At 41.7% G+C, this 20060-nt stretch overlaps 1 protein-coding gene across 1 annotated transcript in view; it reads right to left on the reverse strand.

The window, feature by feature from the left end:
- Nucleotides 1-946: 946 nt before the first annotated feature.
- LOC134461375 (methyl-CpG-binding domain protein 5-like) overlaps nucleotides 947-20060 on the reverse strand; it is a 52244-nt gene continuing 33130 nt past the window's right edge. The window contains exons 3-11 of the mRNA XM_063214236.1: nucleotides 15505-15607; nucleotides 14877-15057; nucleotides 12410-13194; nucleotides 10586-11996; nucleotides 8519-8625; nucleotides 7339-7456; nucleotides 6213-7191; nucleotides 3820-3863; nucleotides 947-2981 (exon numbers count right to left, since the gene is read on the reverse strand). Coding sequence (XP_063070306.1) covers nucleotides 8609-8625; nucleotides 10586-11996; nucleotides 12410-13194; nucleotides 14877-15057; nucleotides 15505-15607 — 2497 coding nt within the window. The 3' untranslated portion in view covers nucleotides 947-2981; nucleotides 3820-3863; nucleotides 6213-7191; nucleotides 7339-7456; nucleotides 8519-8608. The remainder of the gene's footprint in view (nucleotides 2982-3819; nucleotides 3864-6212; nucleotides 7192-7338; nucleotides 7457-8518; nucleotides 8626-10585; nucleotides 11997-12409; nucleotides 13195-14876; nucleotides 15058-15504; nucleotides 15608-20060) is intronic.

Genomic DNA, 20060 nt, shown 5'->3' on the forward strand with positions numbered 1-20060 from the left:
GGAGGGCCACATTTTTTCATTGCCTCCATCGGACAGCCATATGACCACAGATCTGACAGCAACTCGCAGAGTTTGAGGTGCAGTTAGTTGCTCACTGACTGTCGATATTGTTTGAAAGGTGTCTAGGTGTTCTACCTCAGCCAACATTATAATTACAAAAGATTGATTCAGTGGTGTTTTTTTAATCTTGGCATTATTACTTTTATTAGATAGCCTATGTTTTATCTACATGGATAACATGGATAGCATTTCTTTTTTTATCATTATTCTTTTTTTATTGAACAAGAAGGGGGAACAATCAAAAACAGCAAGTGGATTGCATTTCTAAACCCAGATGATACCGACCCCCCACCCCCCAAATAGGCAATAGGCCCTACATAGGCGAATCCACTCCGTATACACATAGCCCGTATATAGTGAAAAAATACAAGTGCCAGGTACATATGGGATAGACCTTTATTTTTCCCACATTGCCGCAACATTTCAAAGGGAAGACTTTATTGTTTTTGTACTCACTTGTGAAATGTTGAAATGCACAAGCAGTGTCAGTCAGTGACACAATCTGGACAACAATAAGAGTAAAATTCTGTTCAATGTCACATGTAGAGTACTGATTAAAGCTTTGTTTTTTTGCGTTCTTCACACTGTTTTGTTGCATACAAATATATAAAACAAGACACTATTACTGTCATCTTAGGCCAAATACACAGTCTATTATAAACAGTATTTTTTTTCACATAGGTTACTGTCACAACTATGCAACGAAAGACTGAGTCTTAACATACATTGTGGTTAAAATGACATTACGGTTGTTATTAACATATTTTTCTTTGAACCAGTTGAACTTGTCTGTGTGTGTGTGTGTGTGTGTGTGTGTGTGTGTGTGTGTGTGTGTGTGTGTGTGTGTGTGTGTGTGTGTGTGTGTGTGTGTGTGTAACCAAAGCTTATCCACCACCATTGGTTCCACAGTACTATTAAGAGTACAACTCTCCTCATAATAGAAAAAAAGAATGGCATGAGGAAAAAGCAAATTTTAATTTAATACAAAATATGGGCACAATAAATTACAAATAACCACAACATAACTATACTCAAACTTGCCCTTCTTCGGGTACAAAACCATTCATTATTAACACAATAAAACACAAATGGTCCGCCATCATGGAGATATTTTCTTTCTGTCCAACACTGTTCACTAAGGGCCCTTCATACCCTATGATTGACTAAACTACGTACGTAGTTCTGTCTATACACACTAACTCTATTTGGCCATTGCTTAGCACGTGTGAACCATTCCACAGGTATAACCCTCTCTCACACGTAGTATGAATCGGGCTCAAGAGAATGAATAGGCTTTTATTCCCTTTCACTTTCAAAAATCCAATAAGTTACAATTTTGTCGACATACAGTATGTCTCAGTAATACTCAACAAAAGTGAGCTTCCTGAGCCATGCAGAACAGGAGTGGCAAAATGCATTTTGGAACAGTAAAACAGCATGTTTAACAGTATTAATACATTTAAACAACAATTTGAATACTGTTCATTTTCACAAATATACACCTCATAAATAAACAAAAATATATCATTATCTTTTAACACGTGACTCGATAATTTTCAATATATAAGCAGTCCTCTTTAAAAAGAGAAAAATATATTTACTCTAAGGCTTTTCAGAGTATCCAACTCCAATTAGTATTATTGCAGACTATGGTAAAACACAATGATATAATAAAATCTTTACATTTTGTCAAAACACAAACAAGTGCCAATAATAACAGTAGCATCAGTACACATTATAAGTAAGGCCTCAAATGCAATACAACAGAAGCACATGGTATTACACAAGAACACAGGCAAAAAAAAACCCACCAACAACAAAAAAAAACAAACAAAGGGCTTAGTGACGAATGACAAATACTAGCCCGAATCCCTCACACCAACGACACAACTTTGGCAGCAAGAAGATTTAAGGCTTGGTTTCATATACTTTCATGGACAATAACAACGGTTGCACTGAAGTGAAAAAATGATCTCACTTTTCAATCACCAGCATAAATGACACATATATGTGACATAAATGTATCCATATATGGGCTTTTCCAATGCCAGAAAACCTTCACAATCACAACAGATGTTGAATTACACTCTGATGGCATTTTGAATACCATAAATACATAAATACAATCCAAAAGTAAAATAATACATGGAAAAACATTTCCTTTTTGTACAACGTTGTATCCCTCATACTCACCACAGATCAAAACTCTGCATGTTCATTCTTAAAATGTTATATGAACAATTTATCAAAAATATGTATTAAGAAAAAAATAGATCACTCTTTTTCCCTTTGTAGTACAAAGTGTTCAATAAGTTAAATTAGATATAATAGGTATAGTATTAAATCCTATGGCATGGCTTTTTGTGTTTTACAATGTAACACTTTGAAGACCAGGTAAACTTTATACAGTCTTAAGAGGCCAAAAAGCACTTTAGTAATCTACATTGTAAGAATAATAATAATTGAAAAGGAAGAAGAAGAGCACATGTACAGTAAGCAACAAATGTGATAATCACGTCCACTAAAGTTGGAAAAGGATAATAATTCATGCCGTTCCTTTCCGTAACACAAAATGTCAAGACTTCGTTGCGATTTACACAGCTAACGTTTTAAACCAAAACAGCAACATTTTCTACTGTATGACAAAATCTGCAAGAATTTGCTGGACAGTTCTATTCATATTGTTTAAAATGCACCAGTAAAATGTACCATGTAATGTTACTTGTTTTAAAATAATCATCAGATGAATTTATTGTCAAAAGGCGGATACACGATTTTCACAATGGTCAGTCAGTGTCAAAGCAGGGGGGTGTAGTTTTTGCAGAGTTTTTATCCAGTCGTAAGCAGGCATATGAATCTGTGTGTTTGACTGAGAGAAGGTAGTCCATAGTTGAATCTTAACTCCAGTCTTTCAATATGACCTGGTTTGATTAAATATCAGATTAATTATTAGTGCACATAAACGAACTTGTCTTAGAAAAAAAACATAGCACTGTTTTAAACTGTTCTTTGGTACTAGTATTTTAGTGATCATTTGCCTAGTTTTAGTATAGCTTTTCTTGTTTAGTTAATATTGCCTACAAGTTCACATTACATGCCCAACATGCATGCTACAGTGTCATTGCCCAACTTGCTGTAGACTACCAAAAGTTTTGCCAGACAATAAGACCGTTGATTACAATATGAGGCAAATAAAGACAAAAACAATCTTAAATCGAGCAACCTGCGATAGTTCTGGCAGACCACGTAGTCAACCCTGCCTTTTGCCAATTGGCTAACGTCTACCCAACCCATACAACTCTCCACTAATCAGCTGCGCTTTGGTTAATCAGCTGCTGCTCGCAATTGGATGCTGACTTTTGGCGCACTTTATTTAAACTACCGAATTTGTTTTCCTGTCATTGCTTTTTGCTGCTTGTTTTGCTCCCACCACCTCCCCTGCTCCACCAGACTAGTCATTGCCAAACAATGTCATGTTGTTGTTGCTTGCTCTGTTCTAGGGGGTATTTCGCCTTTCCAGCTAAATGGAAGGCACTCCACCTGAGGATGCTGCTGTTCCCTGTATTGGCTTCCATGGAGCTCATGGAGAAGCCGGGGAACTTCCTCTGAACAGAGCCATACCCCCAAATACAAATGTATGCATTCAGAAATAAAGCTTCTGAAATATATCTATGTTTCCCGTCTCATTTTTGACTAGAGTGGATCTGACAGAAATGTTATTAACAGAAAATAAAAAGGTATAAAAGGTGGTTTACCTACATTTGACTCCATGTCCTTGCAGTCTCTGACTGCTCCATCGGCTTCTTCCAATAGCAAAAAAAAAAAAAAAAAAAAAAAAAACAATCAAACAAACAAAGAAGCATGATGCATAGAAGAATAGCAAAATGCACCATAAAAGCAAATAATACAAAAGAGTACTTTCAGTTACATCCTCGGGTTAATGGTTATATTCATAGAGTACTACTAAAAATTCCATAGGTTTAGGCTGGGCTAAATCATGTATTTCACACTAAGTGAGTCTTGGTGAGGACTTCATCTATTAATACTGTTACGGCTGCATACAAGACCTTGTTTGCCCATTGCCTGATTAGCTCCAATTAGGTACCTGGGAGTGGCTTGATGAACAGCACCTGGCTCTACACCTGACTCTGCAATCAAGCTGCCTTTAAAAGCTGGAAAACCCCACTGATCTGGGACTGTCTTTGTGTAGTTCGACTTTATGTTTGTTAAATGTTTATGTCTATTACAATTAAAATCCCACTGGTTGGGCTGTATGTTTAAAAAGGTGTTGTCTGTAGTCTTTTAAAAGTTAAGTTTGGTTCTGTGTTAGCCCCCATAGGGCCATTTCAGTGTTGGGGCGTAACATAATGGGGGCTCGAGTCCGCGATTGAACCACCCATGAGGTTTGTATGTCTTTGTTTGTAAAGTTTATGTAGCTGTTTGGACGTATAGAGTAACTGTGTGTGACTTGGTGGTAGCTGCACTCTGCATTTTGGTAAGTCACGTTGGTTGCAGCTCAGGGTGAGCTGGCAACATGTTTGGGTAGGGGAGACTACCCTGTGACTGAGTTGTGGTGGATGTCGCAGTCTACAGTTGTCACTTTGTTACTGCTAAATTTTCCAATTTACAGCTTTTATGTTTGACCTTTTTGTTTGAGGATTTCACTCCACGGATCGGTGGGTCCTTGATTGTGGAGGTGTTTTCCTAGTTTTGATTGGTCATTGTTGTTCCTCCCCTAGATCCTCACAGTAACTGGTATAGATGTGGTGCCTTTTGGTTGTGGTAGTGGCAGGGCACATTTGGTAGGGTCATTTGTGTACTGGAGCTACTTTTTGTGGACCCGTTTGTGCTTGCACTCCACGTTTGTGGTTACCTGTTGGTTCGTTACTGTGTTTGGTGTGGGTATAGGGCAACTTGTCTGTATATTTTTGTATGTAAACCTCATGGTGGTAGTCATTTTGTATTTGTGGGAGTGGCACCCACTTTGGTATGGCTACCGGTGTTTGGCTGCTTTGTTGTATATCTTTTAGCAGCACATTAATTGGCCCAGATTTAATCTTGTTTTAATCATCTTAACCTTTTTAACACCTTTTTCATGTAGCAGTCGCCGTTTTGTTTTTGTTTCTGGCGGTCTATCCCAGACGGGGACTTCGGTCTCGAGCTGGGTAAGCCGCTGAAGATCCGTTAGTTAGCAAGCATTTCTTTTCAGCTTTTGTCAGGTTTAGAGAGAGTAGGGCATATTTGTATTTAAAAGATTTTATGCAGCCTTGTTTAACCCTATTTTTAACAATGTTTTACAATGAATAGATGTGATGTTGATGTGTTTCATATTTATCACAATGTTAATGTGTTGCATATTTATCGTAATGTTGATGTTTAAGTATATGCAATTATTTATTCATTGTTTTAAGGGTGGGGGTGTTACGGCTGCATACAAGACCTTGTTTGCCCATTGCCTGATTAGCTCCAATTAGGTACCTGGGAGTGGCTTGATGAACAGCACCTGGCTCTACACCTGACTCTGCAATCAAGCTGCCTTTAAAAGCTGGAAAACCCCACTGATCTGCAGAGGCTCTCTTAGTGAGATGATGGCTGTTGCCTCTCCAGCCGTGGGACTGTCTTTGTGTAGTTCGACTTTATGTTTGTTAAATGTTTATGTCTATTACAATTAAAATCCCACTGGTTGGGCTGTATGTTTAAAAGGTGTTGTCTGTAGTATTTTAATGGTTAAGTTTGGTTCTGTGTTAGCCCCATAGGGCCATTTCAGTTTTGGGGCGTAACAATACATTTGGGGGAAATTGTCTTTCTTTTCAAACAGCATCTAAGGAATTATCGAAAGATGATCATGTGACACTGTATCAAAACCATTAGATGACATACAAGTAAAGAAAACAAATGTTTGAGGGCAACACTACACCAATTAGCTTCTGAACATGTGTCACAATGATTTGGAGAATTGTAAACAAAAGTAAGAAGTCTTGTTAGCTTTGGATTTTTGACAACATTCTAAATCTCAAATGGGAAACGGAATTCTTGTCACAAAGTGTCAACTGTCTGAGACAGGAATCTGGACTGAGACTTCTTACCTCAAACAAGGGCACCGCAAGTAGATGAACACTAAACAAACTGTTAGAAAGTCATAAAATGATTACCTTCTCTTCCAAAGCAGTGGGTATGTTCTTTCACTTCCACATTCAACAGGTAGTGAAAATGCCTTCTCCACATTTTAAGTGTCACACTTGAGGAGTTCATTGACAGAGGTATACTCTGCTATACTGTATTGGCCTGCTGTGTCCACCACATCAAAGCAAGGAGAAGAAATGAGTTGGCAGGACTTTGTAGCGCAGGTTTCAAATGTCTGACGATATGTGGGGCGGCATCGCTCTTTGGGTGTTGTCAGTGGTGACTAGTGTGATGAAGTTGTCTGGCTCTCGGTACATACTCTTTCCCTCCATTAAATGTAATACTGGCTTCTACACCAACTGTCCAAGTTTTCCACCCAGTTCTAGTGGCACGGCTGTAGACCTACTGACCTTCTGCATGTGATGCCACACGTTCTCGTGCCTAAGGTGCTGTAGGTTCCATGTTCCAGTCCACACACTTTAATTGAGTCCACCAAATCACCTCCAAGTTGCTTTCCTTGAGGTGCCTTTGAGTGGTATAGCAAGAGGAGTGGGAAGAAGTTTCTTGCACTCGGTCAAGGTCAATGTTAGATGGGAACGGCTTGAGAGACTCAATGCTGGGAAAGCACCAATAGAGGGAAGGAGACTGGACAGACCCATGGTGAGACTGGGTTGCCAACGGTGATGAGAAACTGTTGAAGAGTTCACAAAGAGGTCACACAGTGCACAAGAACGTATTCAGACTTTTGTTGCTGATACTTGTTACGTACTGTATGTCAGATATTGTGGATAGGGGGCTTTTCAGTTGATTTTGTAGATGAATTCATCGCTGCCTTGCAGATGTTGTCTCCCCTCCCCCCTCCGATTAAGGAGAAGGCCTGTACAGTATGAAGTTATTTTGGACTTTTCAGCGAGTGTGTCAGCCACAATTGATTTAGACAGAGAGCAAGACTTTCCTTGCCATATTTCAGTACGGGAGCAAAAGGGCCTTAATTGTTGAAATCCACATCTGCAGAGGAGATAGAAAACACACAACATCCTCACTGACATTGAACAATGCCACGGAGCCATAATTTCTCGTCTCTCTGAAATAGTCTTACGCATCACCTGTTTTATTCAAACAATACAATACCTCAGAACAGAAGTTGATGCTCACCATTTGGACAGATCTAGTGGCGATGTTACAAGAGGTTCATCTTGGCCCTTGAAGATGCTGTATCTTCTGATAGACAGCACGTTTCTGAGGCAGTGTTTCATGACAGAACCATCGCCACCTAGACATATTACAAAACAGTGAATGTACATCTTAAAGTGAAAGTGGGTAGCCGTGGCCTAATGGTTAGGAAGGTGGTCTTAAGGCCCTGCCATGGCCTTACGGTAGGGCACTGGGTTACTACACCGGCGACCCGGGTTCGATTCCGGTCCGGGTCATTTGCCGATTCTTCCCTGTCCAACTCATTTTCTGTCTCTCCTCCACTGTCCTGTCAAACATAAAGGCAAAAAGCCCTAAAAATATATTTAAGAAAAAAAGGAAGGTGGTCTTAAGATCAGATGGTTTCCACCAGCTTTGAATCCCATCCTTACCTCTCCCTATACCTCCTTCCATGGTTGAAGTGCCTTTCAGAGAAGCACCTAACCCCTCGTTGCGCCAGGGACCGTAGCTAATACCCTGTAAATATCTAAGTCGCTTTGGATAAAAGCGTTAGCTAAGTGTAATGTAATGTAATGAAACAGACCCACCCAAAAAAATATACACACATATACCCATGCTAATATGTTTGTTATATAATCTGCTATTTGTATAGCACTGCAGTGCCAAGGCTAGATGTGTCAGCCCTGGGGGGAGTTTCAGACTACAGTGCGTTCGTAGCTCATGAATATCATACCTTCATCTCTGGGGTTTCATGTGTATGAAGTGTGACAATGTGCATAAAGAAGCCTTGCTACAAAAAGGTCCAGACGACCGCAGAAACACAGAAACAAGTCAAAAGGATAAAACCTTATTTTACCGTTTTTTTAAACCGTGTCTGCTGTATGTAACATGTTTCAGGGTGTTACATGCAGTTGCATACTTTAGTAAACGGCACCTAATTAATATAACAGGGACACCATCGTACAATAGTAAATGACTGCCAAAAGCAAGGCAAGTTCAACAACTACCACGTGTAAATTCAAAATATTTAATAAGTAAAAAAAAAAAAAACCAGAAACAAAATTAAGAGTTAGGCGCATTCAACACCTTTCTCAACAAAAACCTTTCAGCTATCAGCTGACTAACCCAAAATAAAACAAAGTCAAAGGCAGCTTGATTGTAAATTTCTAATAACAAACATTACCTTTCCAAAGCCATAGGGGCTGAGTGCCCTGTAGGCTTCTGGGGAGCGCTTGGGGGAATCCACACGGCTTCCACTTGAATGCAACTTCCATCATTTGTGAGGGGCTCCTGTGTCACAAAAGAAACAAGGCTATGAAGGAAAATACATATCTGAAACATTGTTTTCCTGCTAATACTGTGCAACTCCATCATAAGGGTCTGTGTCCAAAGGATGTGTTTTTAATGCTTTGCGTTCTGACCTTCTGTGTTGTTGCTAAGTCAAAAAGGACATCATCATCATCATCATCATCATCATCATCATCATCATCGTCATCATCATCGGCCATATACATTATTGTACTTACTTTGAATGAAATGAAGCAAATAAACAGTCTATACACAGACATGTCCTATTCGACATGAACCATCCACACGTTTGGTGGTAGGGTGGGTGATGAGCATCCAGCTTTATACAGAAGTTTAGCAAATTTCTATTTGCAAAGCTCAAAGTGCTGCGTCAAAGAAGGTGTCTGCATCTTTTAAGCAGAGATGCTTAGTGCTCTTGAAGTGGAAATACGTACATGTTATTCTTATTGAAAATAGGCATCCTGTGGACACAGGCCCTAATGCATAAAATAGTGCCCAATATGAAAATAGCCATTTGCTGTGACATATTGAGATGCTTGAGTTAGACAATATGTATTATCTTACTAGTCATACAACAGGGATTGAAACATTCTTTTGATGTTCATATACATAAATGCACATTTAAGATCTAGAGAGGTTTACACAATTAACAGTATGTTAACTGAATGTCGTTACTCGGTCTAGGTAAGTTTTATGGAAATAAAGCATACAGTAATAAAACCTTGATCTACTATATATACAGTGTATGTTTGCAAGCTAGATCGAAATGCCTCCACAGGAACAAAGCGACTGTGGAAAGAGAGTCTGAGCCGATGGCACAGCCAATAGGCTGGTCCGTCTTTGTCAGAGGCGATAACTGGCTGGGCCACAGGGGGCACGGCAGAGGCACACGCTATTCAGTGGTATCCTTTGACAGCCTGCCAGCCCTTCTCCACAAAAGCAGAGGAGCCAATGCCATAACAAGGCTGAGGGGATGAATTCACAGGATGAATTTCTTTATTTGCAAAACTGCAAAAAAATGTGATCTTTTCTTAGCAACAATGTTGTAATAAATAATAGATAAGTCAGATAAGTTATTATCATTATAATTATGCAGACCAGGTAAGAGATTTACAAACGAAGCAACTGGCTGAAAAAAAATTCAAGTCCACAGTTTTGATAACTCATACTGCCAAAAGAAAACAAAACTCTTTGGGAAAGGATTTTGCTTGGCCTATTCCTCCTTATTGCAGGGACTTTTTATTCTTTGTGCAGATTCATTCCTCTGTTTGCCTAAAATAGCTCCCTTTCATTAGGCAAGTTTGCCGAACGGTTTGTACTCTACCAGTTCCTTCGGTTTGCCATCGTAGTTCTTCTTAAAGAGGCTATAAATACATAATGCTAATTTATTGTTTACCATAGCCCATGTTGGCATGCTGTTTGCATGCATTTCTTTTCCTAAATATTAACATTGTTTTTTTGTTTGTTTGTTTGTTAAGTGTGTTCTGCTTTCAAGAAATGCATGTAGAACACATCTCAAGAAGTATCAGATGACAACAACAAAAGTGTTAATTCTGGGTTCAGAGAGTGAAACCCTGCCATGTTTTCCTTCCAACCTTCATCACTGAGCAGTTGATCACACTCAAATTCAGTGCTCAATACATTAACCCATTTCAGCCTGATGGTGCGTATACGTATTGAAGTAATAAATGCTCCGTCTGCTTTCTGGCTGGAGACAGAGCGTGCTCTTTGGCTGTGTACCAGACGGTAGTGTGTGTAGCTCTGGTCCGCCAGGGGGCGCCGAAGCTACACACACACCGTCTGGTGTGAACCAGGCTACGACTTTACGTCTATGAATGTGGAATTGACATTCCCACTCTATAAAAAAACGCATAGGTCATTAAAGATGGCCATTAAAGCCTGAATTCTAACGTTAAAGACAACATTTCCATCCCCAACATACCTGAAAGTGTCTGAGCATATCCGTTAGGGACCATCATCCCACCGTGGAGGTGCGGGGTATTCAGGGCGTAGTAATGGTTAGTATTACTGGGCAGTTGTTGGTGTGGTTTATGGGGCACTTGTGATCCCATTACTGCATTGGCTGGCTGGCCACCTTGACTCATCCAGGACTGCTCCCCCTGTTGGGCCTGCATCTGGTAGGGATTCATCATGGCAGAATGTTGGTCCTCCTTCATTTGCTGCTGCTGTTCCATGTTCCGGTTCCGGAACTGTGACAGGTCCAGGGCGTCCTGAGAGCACGGCAGTCCTTGTTGACTTTGGAAGGGTGCACCCGCCGACAACATGCCATCACCGAACGACTGGGGCTGTGCCGATGACCCAACTAGGTAGTGGCCCATTTGTGATATACCGTTGTGGGTGCTGCTCATGTTCTGAAGAAGCTGCGCCATAGATGCACCAGCTTTAAAATCCTGCTGCTGAGGCTGTTGAGGTTGCTTCCTAACAAACTCTGAGGAGGAACCGAGGAACCTAGAACCTGAACCGCCGTAGTGGCCCTTGTGGAACATGCTGAAGGCTAGGTTGTTACTGTGGTTGCTGCTACTGAGGTGTCTGCTCTTCTTGTGGAGAGCATTGCGCTGCTGGGCCATGAGTTTGTCGCGGAGTGCCGCGCGACCACTCTGTATGATCTCTGGATGAGAATTGGTCACTGAGTTGGAGTTCATACCGTGAAGGCCACCGCCTGGGAGGACCCCCATCTCCAGTTCACCACATGCAATACTACTGGCAGTCTGGGCCTTGGCTGCTGCAGACAAGAGGCTGCTTGCAGGGAAGGTGGTGGTGGTGGAGGGCTGGGAGGAACCGTGTTTGTTGAGAAGGTTGTTCAGTCCCATCAGGTCTGGGTTGCCTTTGAGAAGTCCACTGCTGCCACCACCACTTGAGCCCTGGTTGAGTCCTGAATATTTGCGACTGGAATGTTTTCTTCGGGTGCCTTTTGTGCCGCCTCCGAGAAAGTGGTTGGAATTGTCCCTGTGGTAGTCTTTGTAGCTCTGAAGCATTTCGGCCATGGCGGTGGAGTAAGGGGAACTGAAGGAGGACCGCAGGGACCTTCGCGAGGGGACCTTCGCGAGGCCAAATGAGGCCTGCAGTCCGGAGAATTCTCCATGGTCAGACATGGAGACGGATGTGGCGTGTGTACCGTGCGCCTGATGCTGAGCGTCTAGCCGGATGAGAGAGGACGCGGCTGACATGTGTGCTGCGGAGGTGATGGATGGCGCCGAGACGGAGCTGTGCAGAGCAGAGTGATATTGACTCCTGCTGCTGTGACCCGCGTGCCCGAGCTTCGCCGTCGGCAACGGAAGATTACTTGGCAATGGGACAATGGTGGAGGGCATATTTACATTCACTGATGATACCTGAGAAAGAGACGGAGACAGTACAAGTTAGGTTTATTAACATTATGTATACATTGTATACAAAATGTGTGTTTTGATTGTTTTAATGCCATGCAAAAGAAGATGACCAAAGTACATTAACAGAATATTTGAAAGTATTTATGTGCATCTGCACATTATACTGTTTCTAACAGAAGTGAAAAGAGTAAAGCTACAAGACTATAATAGCTATATAGCTAAGCTTACATAAAAACTGCATCAATAGAATACATGCAGCAGAATCTGACTGAATTGTATTAGAATATGATATTTAAATTTACCAAACATACATTTTATCTAACAGAAGCTTACTAAAGTGCATGTAAGCCTTGTGCATTGATAGAGGAAATGTTTGTAAAAAAAAGTGGACAAAAACAATGACTGTAAGATGGTACCTGAGAGAGGGAGTTAGTCTGAATAGTGGACGCGCTTGGCCCCAAAGAAGAACTAGCAGAATTACTCGGTATGGGGTCCAGGATACCCAGGGGATCTTTCTCCTCACTGGTCACCTGTTGCTTAGCCGACACGCAGTGAGAAAGCGGTGGAGGTGGTGGTGGGTGGTGCTGGTGGTGGTGAGGGTTGAGGTGCAGCACTGACTGAGGAACAGGTGGAGGCTTGTGGTGGAACACGTCCATGGGCTGCTGAGGAAACCCGCACGATGACGGGGGCCTCATGGCGGGACTTTTGGCCGAGCTGGACGGAGCCATCATGGCGCAGGAGGACTGGATGGTGGAGGAGGAGGGCGGGGAGCTGAGGTGGGACGCTCTCAGTGGGGACAGGGGGGTCGCGGGTGCACTGTTGGTGCTGTAGGACTTCCCCGGGCTGCAGCTCACCTGGAAACCAGCAGACAGTTCGGGACTGAGGAGGAGGGAGTCGCTTCCTCTGGAGGAGGAGGGGCTGCCGTCCAGGTAAGGGTGCGAACTGCTCTTCGAGGGGCTGAGCAGGACGCTGAGGCGGCGGCGGTAGGGTGATCTGCGGTCTACGGTGTGTTCGCTTGAGCCGTGCTTTATCCTGTGGTAGTTAGAGTAGAGGTCTTGTTGAGGAGGGGAGCCCATGTCGTGCTGCTGGAAGTGCTTCTGGCCATGCATGGTCTGGTAGGGCATATTGCTGTCTTCAGGCGACGACCCTGTGGAGCCATCATGCTGACGGTTAGCCAGGGAATGGGGAAAGGACACTGAACCTAAGAGACATGAAAAAATAATGAATCTGCAAATCCGTACAATATATACTGAAATGTGCAATATAAGAGATGGTAAGTTTTACATGTGATATGGACAATGCATGACGAATGTATCAAAAAACTGCTGACGTGTTGGAAATTAAAGAAGAAAGAAGCTAATGAAAGGCGGCAATTTAATATCATGCTTTGCTTGAAAAGTGCACACTCCCCTGTCTGACTACTTCTGCCTTCCACCATTTTTGTCACAACTGCACAAGCAAATGTGCTGACAGTGCAAAAATGCAACGGCATGCGCGAGCGTCCACTCATGTAGAATGGACCCTGCTGTATTGTACATGTAAGTGTTTATCTGTGCTTTGATCTCAATCTGCCATCATGATAAAACATTTACTGACACAGGCCTATTTAAAGTCCCACATCTGCACTTGCTGAGTGTGGTGTTTGCAGCGGTACGGGCCTAATAACCGTTGGAGGGAGAACTGCAAATATACAGTACACTGAATCTCGGGGGAATCGTTCATACTCGAACGCACACATACTGATCTGAACAACTGTTGTTGCCAAATAATAGCTACAGTACCTTTGTACTGCAATGTAACAAAGTAGTATGTTAGTAACCTGGTGTACTGTAAGTTAAGGCAAGCTGCTTTGAGACTCTCGCACTATACATAACAGTTGCATTAGAAAAGTGTTCCTCAACGGGGGCTATACAGCCCCCTAGAGGGCGTTAAGAAGAAAGTGAAAGCCCACCTGGCAAACTCCAACTCCCATTGTCATTGTGACACAGCACTCCACAGCACACAAGTGCGCACTGTACACAACAAAATTGCATTTATGCCTCAACCTTGCAAAAAGAGCATTTATGTCTCACCCGTGCAAAAAGGGAGTTGAGAGGGGGGGCACTCAGTTGCCAATAGGGGGCATTAGTCTATTATATTTTCTAACACTAAGGGAGGCTTTGGCAGGTTTATGATGAGGTTCTAAAAAGGTTGAGAACCATTAGAGGAATGGTAGGAGCTTTGTTACTGTACTGCTTAAAGTCCCCTTCACGCTCCATTGACAACCAATTAATGAATCTGAAGGCATGTCTTCACAGTAAAATCTGAAGAAAGGGGTCCAGACTTTTGAATTTTATACAGCAGCTCAAAGTAAAGCTTACTCAAACCATTTCCCAGCATGTCCTATCCACCCTGCTTCACATGCTCATTGTCTTGAGAAATTTAAGAAAACTGTTCAGATATTCGAGAAAACATCCATCACCCATCAAGAACTACAATGGACAGACACAAGCAAAAGCAACAGACATTCAACAGTGCAGTTGGTTGGTTGCCGGTTCATGTGTTAATTGCATCTGATGAACTAAGATTGTAAAATAAAATCACTTAAAAAAAACAAAAAAAAACCTGTCTTGATACTACTCCCTCTCCTAAAGAAACGATGAGAATGAGAGTGTGTGTGTGTGTGTGTGTGTGTGTGTGTGTGTGTGTGTGTGTGTGTGTGTGTGTGTGTGTGTGTGTGTGTGTGTGTGTGTGTGTGTGTGTGTGTGTGTGTGTGTGTGTCTGTCTGTCTGTCTGTCTGTCTGTCTATGTGTGTGTGTGTGTGTGTGTGTGTGTGTGTGTGTGTGTGTGTGTGTGTGTCTGTCTGAGTGTGTGTATGTGTGTAGTGTATGTGTATGTGCGTACTTCTGTCCCCACTTGGACTGGTGAGAATGAAGGAGGGGTTGGGCGACTCCATGCTCTTGTGAAGGGTGGCCACGGCGATGATCTTCCTCTTGTGGATGCACAGCTTGGTCACGTCCTCGTCTGCCCTGGCGTCCTCAGCTGTCCTCTGTCTTACAGCCACTCCGGGGTCAAAGTTGAACACCTTGAGTTTAATAAAGAAACAGACAGCTGTTTTGTACACCAGCATGTCTGTACATGCATTGCTTGATGCATGTATTATAGACTACAGTAGTACATACAGATGCATTCATTAATCCAGATCATGTCAGGCTGAATTTATACAACAGTGTACAATTGCATGATATACTTTTCACACAAAACCACTCTAAAACAGCACAAGCGAGATTGTCGTCATTATTCACTTATGATTTGTATCCGTCTTTGAACTGGATTTATTCATTACAATGCAGTGCCACATATTACAAATGACCGGGTTTTACCTGTCCAATTTAAACAGGTGATCGAATGATTGGACAAGCCAGTGTTCACCTGGTTCAATTGGAAAGGTAAAAACCAGGTCATTTCAAATACAAGGCTCTGGATTGTGTGTAATTGACCCATCACTGTCTGAAGCAGCAGTGTTATTTACCTTTGTCAAAATGAGAGGGCACTCCAGACCACACTTACAGGTGCCGTCTGCCAGCAGGTAGCTTTTGACCTGCTCCAAGCAGGCCAGGACGGAGCCACTGGGACTGGAAGAGACAAAGAAAAAGAAGTTGAAGAGTTCAGATGCAAAACCCCCTAAGTGCCATTTCAGAAAATAATCTTAATTCATTTTTATTTAATACAAAGCTATCAAAATTGCATATTTTTTTATTTTATTTATGTAATATAACTATTTATATGTATTATCAAGTACATGAATGTAAACCAAACCAACAACGGGGTTCTCTAAAAATATAGAAGTGCAGGTCTTCAGAAATGGAGTTAGGGGGTTTTGCATCTGAACTCTTCAAGTACTGAGACATAGATTACACACACACACACACACACACACACACATAGATATATATATATATATATATGAGTGATTCTACGATTTCCCTACGCTTTTGGCAAAAGCAAAATGTCAATTATCAGTATTTTTTTTCGACTAAATGACCTAGATGTTTACATAGTGTATATATTTAAGTTTCCAAACAAACAAATTGCCAAGCTTAATCTTAAATCATTTGATAAATACTCTAATTAAAGCGAACATTTGCTTAATTATTTTGTCAACAGTGTTATGGACAAATACTATGTCATTTCAAACATATATAAAAATACTACAGAGTTGAAACAATATATGTTTGAAAGTGCTTATGTCCCTTAGCAGTAATGTTGTCATTTATCTGTGCAACTGATATAGAAAATGTGATTGTTGAGCTTCATAAGTAGGATTTTATGAGTCACTGTGATACAGACTGACACATTTTTCATCATAAATCCCTGTAACGTCTGATTTAAATATAGTCACCCTCCTTACACAAGACTTCCTTCTCCAGAGATAATCCCTAGTGTATGTTCATAGGATTTTTCCAACACATAAGGGATCAATAGCGCAAAAACACTTTCAAAACAGTCAACTGTGTTACTCAACTACGGTCAACAGTGCAGGGGAACAAGTCGGCACTTTTTTAGGAGAGAAATAAACGGAGCAGACAAACCCATCTCTCTAAAACACAAATGATTTTGTTTGTTTGTCTATCAATATGGAGATAAATTGGCAAAAAACATACTCCTCCTCAACTGTCATCAGTGTTGCCAGATTGTGCTGGTTCCCGCCCAATTGGGCTGCTTAGGATGGCCGTGTGCGGGTAAAAATGGCATCTATCAGAAAAACCTTCCCACTGCCATATAAATCAATAGAATTGGGCGGGTTTTTAAGGCGGATTTTGATCATTTTTTGGGCTGGAAATCATCAGCCTCATCTGGCAACCCTGCCTGTCATACTTAATTGTAACACCATTGACGGTAACACTGTTGACATTTCAGCCATTTTTATGGTGTTGTGCTAACTGAGGACCTCAGAAGTTCCACCACAACACCTTAATCAATTCATGTATCTGTATGCTTTATCTGTGTTTTTCTACATGTGATTTCTAATTCAGATTCTTATGAATATGTTGATAACACTGTTGACAGGCAATTTTCCCGCTATGAGAACATGAAAAAGAATGGATTAAATTATGGAAGGATGAAGCTCAAAATTTACCAAAAAGTCTTCCCGTATCCTGCCAAAGAGGTTATGACATCACGTGATGTTATTCGTATGGCCTAAGACCAAACCATTACTGATTTATGGAGGCGGTTTCAGACCGTGACACGGTTAACACAGTTTTCGTGGACACACACAAAATGGCAAATTTCATGTATAATGGAAAGGACAGTGGTCTTTCTGACAGTTTTGTCATATTGTGATGATTACTGTTAATCAACATTTGCAATCGTCTTGGGCAAAACAAGTTTCTTTACATGCTAATATGAAGACTGAATCTGACATTTGGAAAACAGGACGGCATGAAAACGCCCAAAACCAGTATTAAATATTCATTCTTGCTGAGGGAAATAATGCTATGTCTACACTTTCTGTATTATATGAAAGATAAATGTTTTCTAATGTCCAAAACATCATTGGATGCAGTTAATAGTTAGTGGAATTGCCAAATAAAATCCACGGACTTAAAAGTGTAGGCGAATTAGAGAATCACTCATATATATATATATATATATATACCGGTACATTTTCGCCTGAAAGAATGCCCTGCCTAGGGTAATGTTTCTCAACAGGGGATCTACAGCCCCCCAGGAGGTGTTAGGGAGCAATAGGGGGGCGTTGAGAAGGATACAGCTCAGAGGAAGTCATTGTGCTTAGTTTCCATTGGGGAGCATTAGTCGGTTTTATTTTTTAATACTAAGGGGGGCGTTGGCAGGCTTTTGATGAGGTCCAAGGGGCCATATATTCAAAAAAGGTTGAGAACTGATTCAAGATTCAAGATTCAAGATACAAGATTAGTTTATTACGTCTTATTATAGGTTTGAAGCCTATAAAGAGTAAAAATTGTTGTGTTTTTCTTGTGTCCTCAAAAAGATTTTAAAAAATAAAAATAAAAAAGAGGGGGTGGGGGGTGGAAAAAAGTGCAAAGAAAGTGCCTTGTTGTCTTCAGCATGAATTCAGTAATCTTATTGCTTGGTGGAAGAAACTACTTTGGAGTCTGGTAGTATGAGATTTCAGGCTTCTGTACCGTTTCCTAGATGGTAACATAGTAAACAGTCCATGGTTGGGGTGACTAGGATCAGCCAAGATTTTCTTTGCCTTCCTGATGCTCCTTCCCTCAAATAGCTCCAGTATGGAGGGTAAGTCACAGCCGCATATATTCTGAGCTGTACGCACAACCCTCTGTAGAGCTCTCCTGTTGGCTTGAGAGCAGTTCCCATACCATGCAGTAATGGTCCCCGTCAGAATGCTCTCGATGGTGCCTCTGTAAAACGACCTCAGGATCTTGGGTCTCATCCCAAACTTCCTCAATCGTCTGAGGTGGTACAGACGTTGCTGGCTTTTTTTAACAATGCGCTGTGTGTGACTGTCCCAGGTGAGGTCCTCTGAGATGGTAACGCCAAGGAATTTAAAGTCTCTCACCCTCTCCACTGTCTCACCGTTGATGTTAATGGTTTCAAACTGGTGTTCTTTCCTCCTGAAGTCAACTATTAATTCTTTTGTCTTGGACACATTCAGAGACAAGTTGTTTCCTCTACACCACTCCATGAGGTTGTTTATTTCTTCCCTGTAGGCTGTTTCATCATTGTTTGAGATTAAACCGATAACAGTGGTATCATCTGCAAACTTGATGATGGTGTTGTTGTTGTGTATAGCCACACAGTCATGCGTATATAGAGAGTAGAGGAGAGGGCTCAGAACGCAACCTTGCGGAGCTCCCGTGCTGATGGTCAAGGAGGATGATGTGATGGAGCCCATTCTCACCACCTGTATCCGTGCTGAGAGGAAGTCTAGTATCCAGCTGCAAAGGCCACTGTGACTGCCCTAAGGCAAGAAATAATTCCATGGCTGAAATTATCATGATTTAAAGTTATTACAGATGTCTAACAGCCAGTGGTAAAAGCCTTCTGGGCCACACACACACTTGGTTTCATGCGCCATGTCTGAGAACCGAAAGCCCTGTGCTGTGCTGTACTGCAAACACCCTTGCACATCACCTTGTGATGAGTGCCGCGCCTTAGGTGCAACCAAGCCTGCCTGCGCTGAGAAATAAACCTATTCTCCACAACCACGACCCCCCCCCCTCCTCTTACCAACAAAGAACATCTGCATCATTGCCATTGCGGATATACAGTTCTGTTCACAGCCAGCAACCAGCCAGACACATGCAATATTAAACTTTCGTCTGCGGATGCAATTCTCTTGTCACAAAGGGGGTGGGGGAATGCAGCCCGGTTGGAAATTATGGAGCCATAAAACACAAAATCCGGCAGCGCTCTGCCGTTTGTTCGGGCAAATGTGGCATTTGGAGGCCATATTATCAAAATGGGGCCCGGCAGACAGGGAGGATGAGCCTCTTCTCGCACCTTGGGGGGGTGTAATATCTAATGCTGCTGCGGACGTTCTACTTGACCCGTTCCAGTATTGAAACCCCGTGCTGCACATTTCCAACCCCTTCATCACGAAAAACCTTTTCACTGAAAAATGCTTAGCTTAGGACTTTTCTGCCTTTCAATAAAGGTCGCTGGCAGTAACTTCTTCTCACAGAGACATGGGAGGCTAATGAAGCCTAACTCTGACTTTGGGGCAGAGGGAGAGAGAAAGAGAGAAAGAAATAGTGAAAGAAAGAAAGAAAGAAAGAAAGAAAGAAAGAAAGAAAGAAAGAAAGAAAGAAAGAAAGAAAGAAAGAAAGAAAGACAAAAGAAAGAAAGAAAATAAGAAAGAAAGAAAGAAAGACAGAAAATAGAACAAAGTCAAAAGCCACAGTAGAAGAGAAAGAGCAAACAAAGGAGGAAAGGACATTTCACTTCATTTGAAAAAAATAAGAAAAATCTACCTAGTAAAACCTGAGTAGAAAATATGCACGAAATTCAGATCAGGGACTCAGCTGCAAAACTTGTGGAGAAATGTCACAAAATGCCAAATGGTAATGGTGTGGTGTGTTC

This window comes from Engraulis encrasicolus, chromosome 13 (genome assembly GCF_034702125.1).
Source record: "Engraulis encrasicolus isolate BLACKSEA-1 chromosome 13, IST_EnEncr_1.0, whole genome shotgun sequence".
Taxonomy (NCBI): Eukaryota; Metazoa; Chordata; class Actinopteri; order Clupeiformes; family Engraulidae; genus Engraulis; species Engraulis encrasicolus.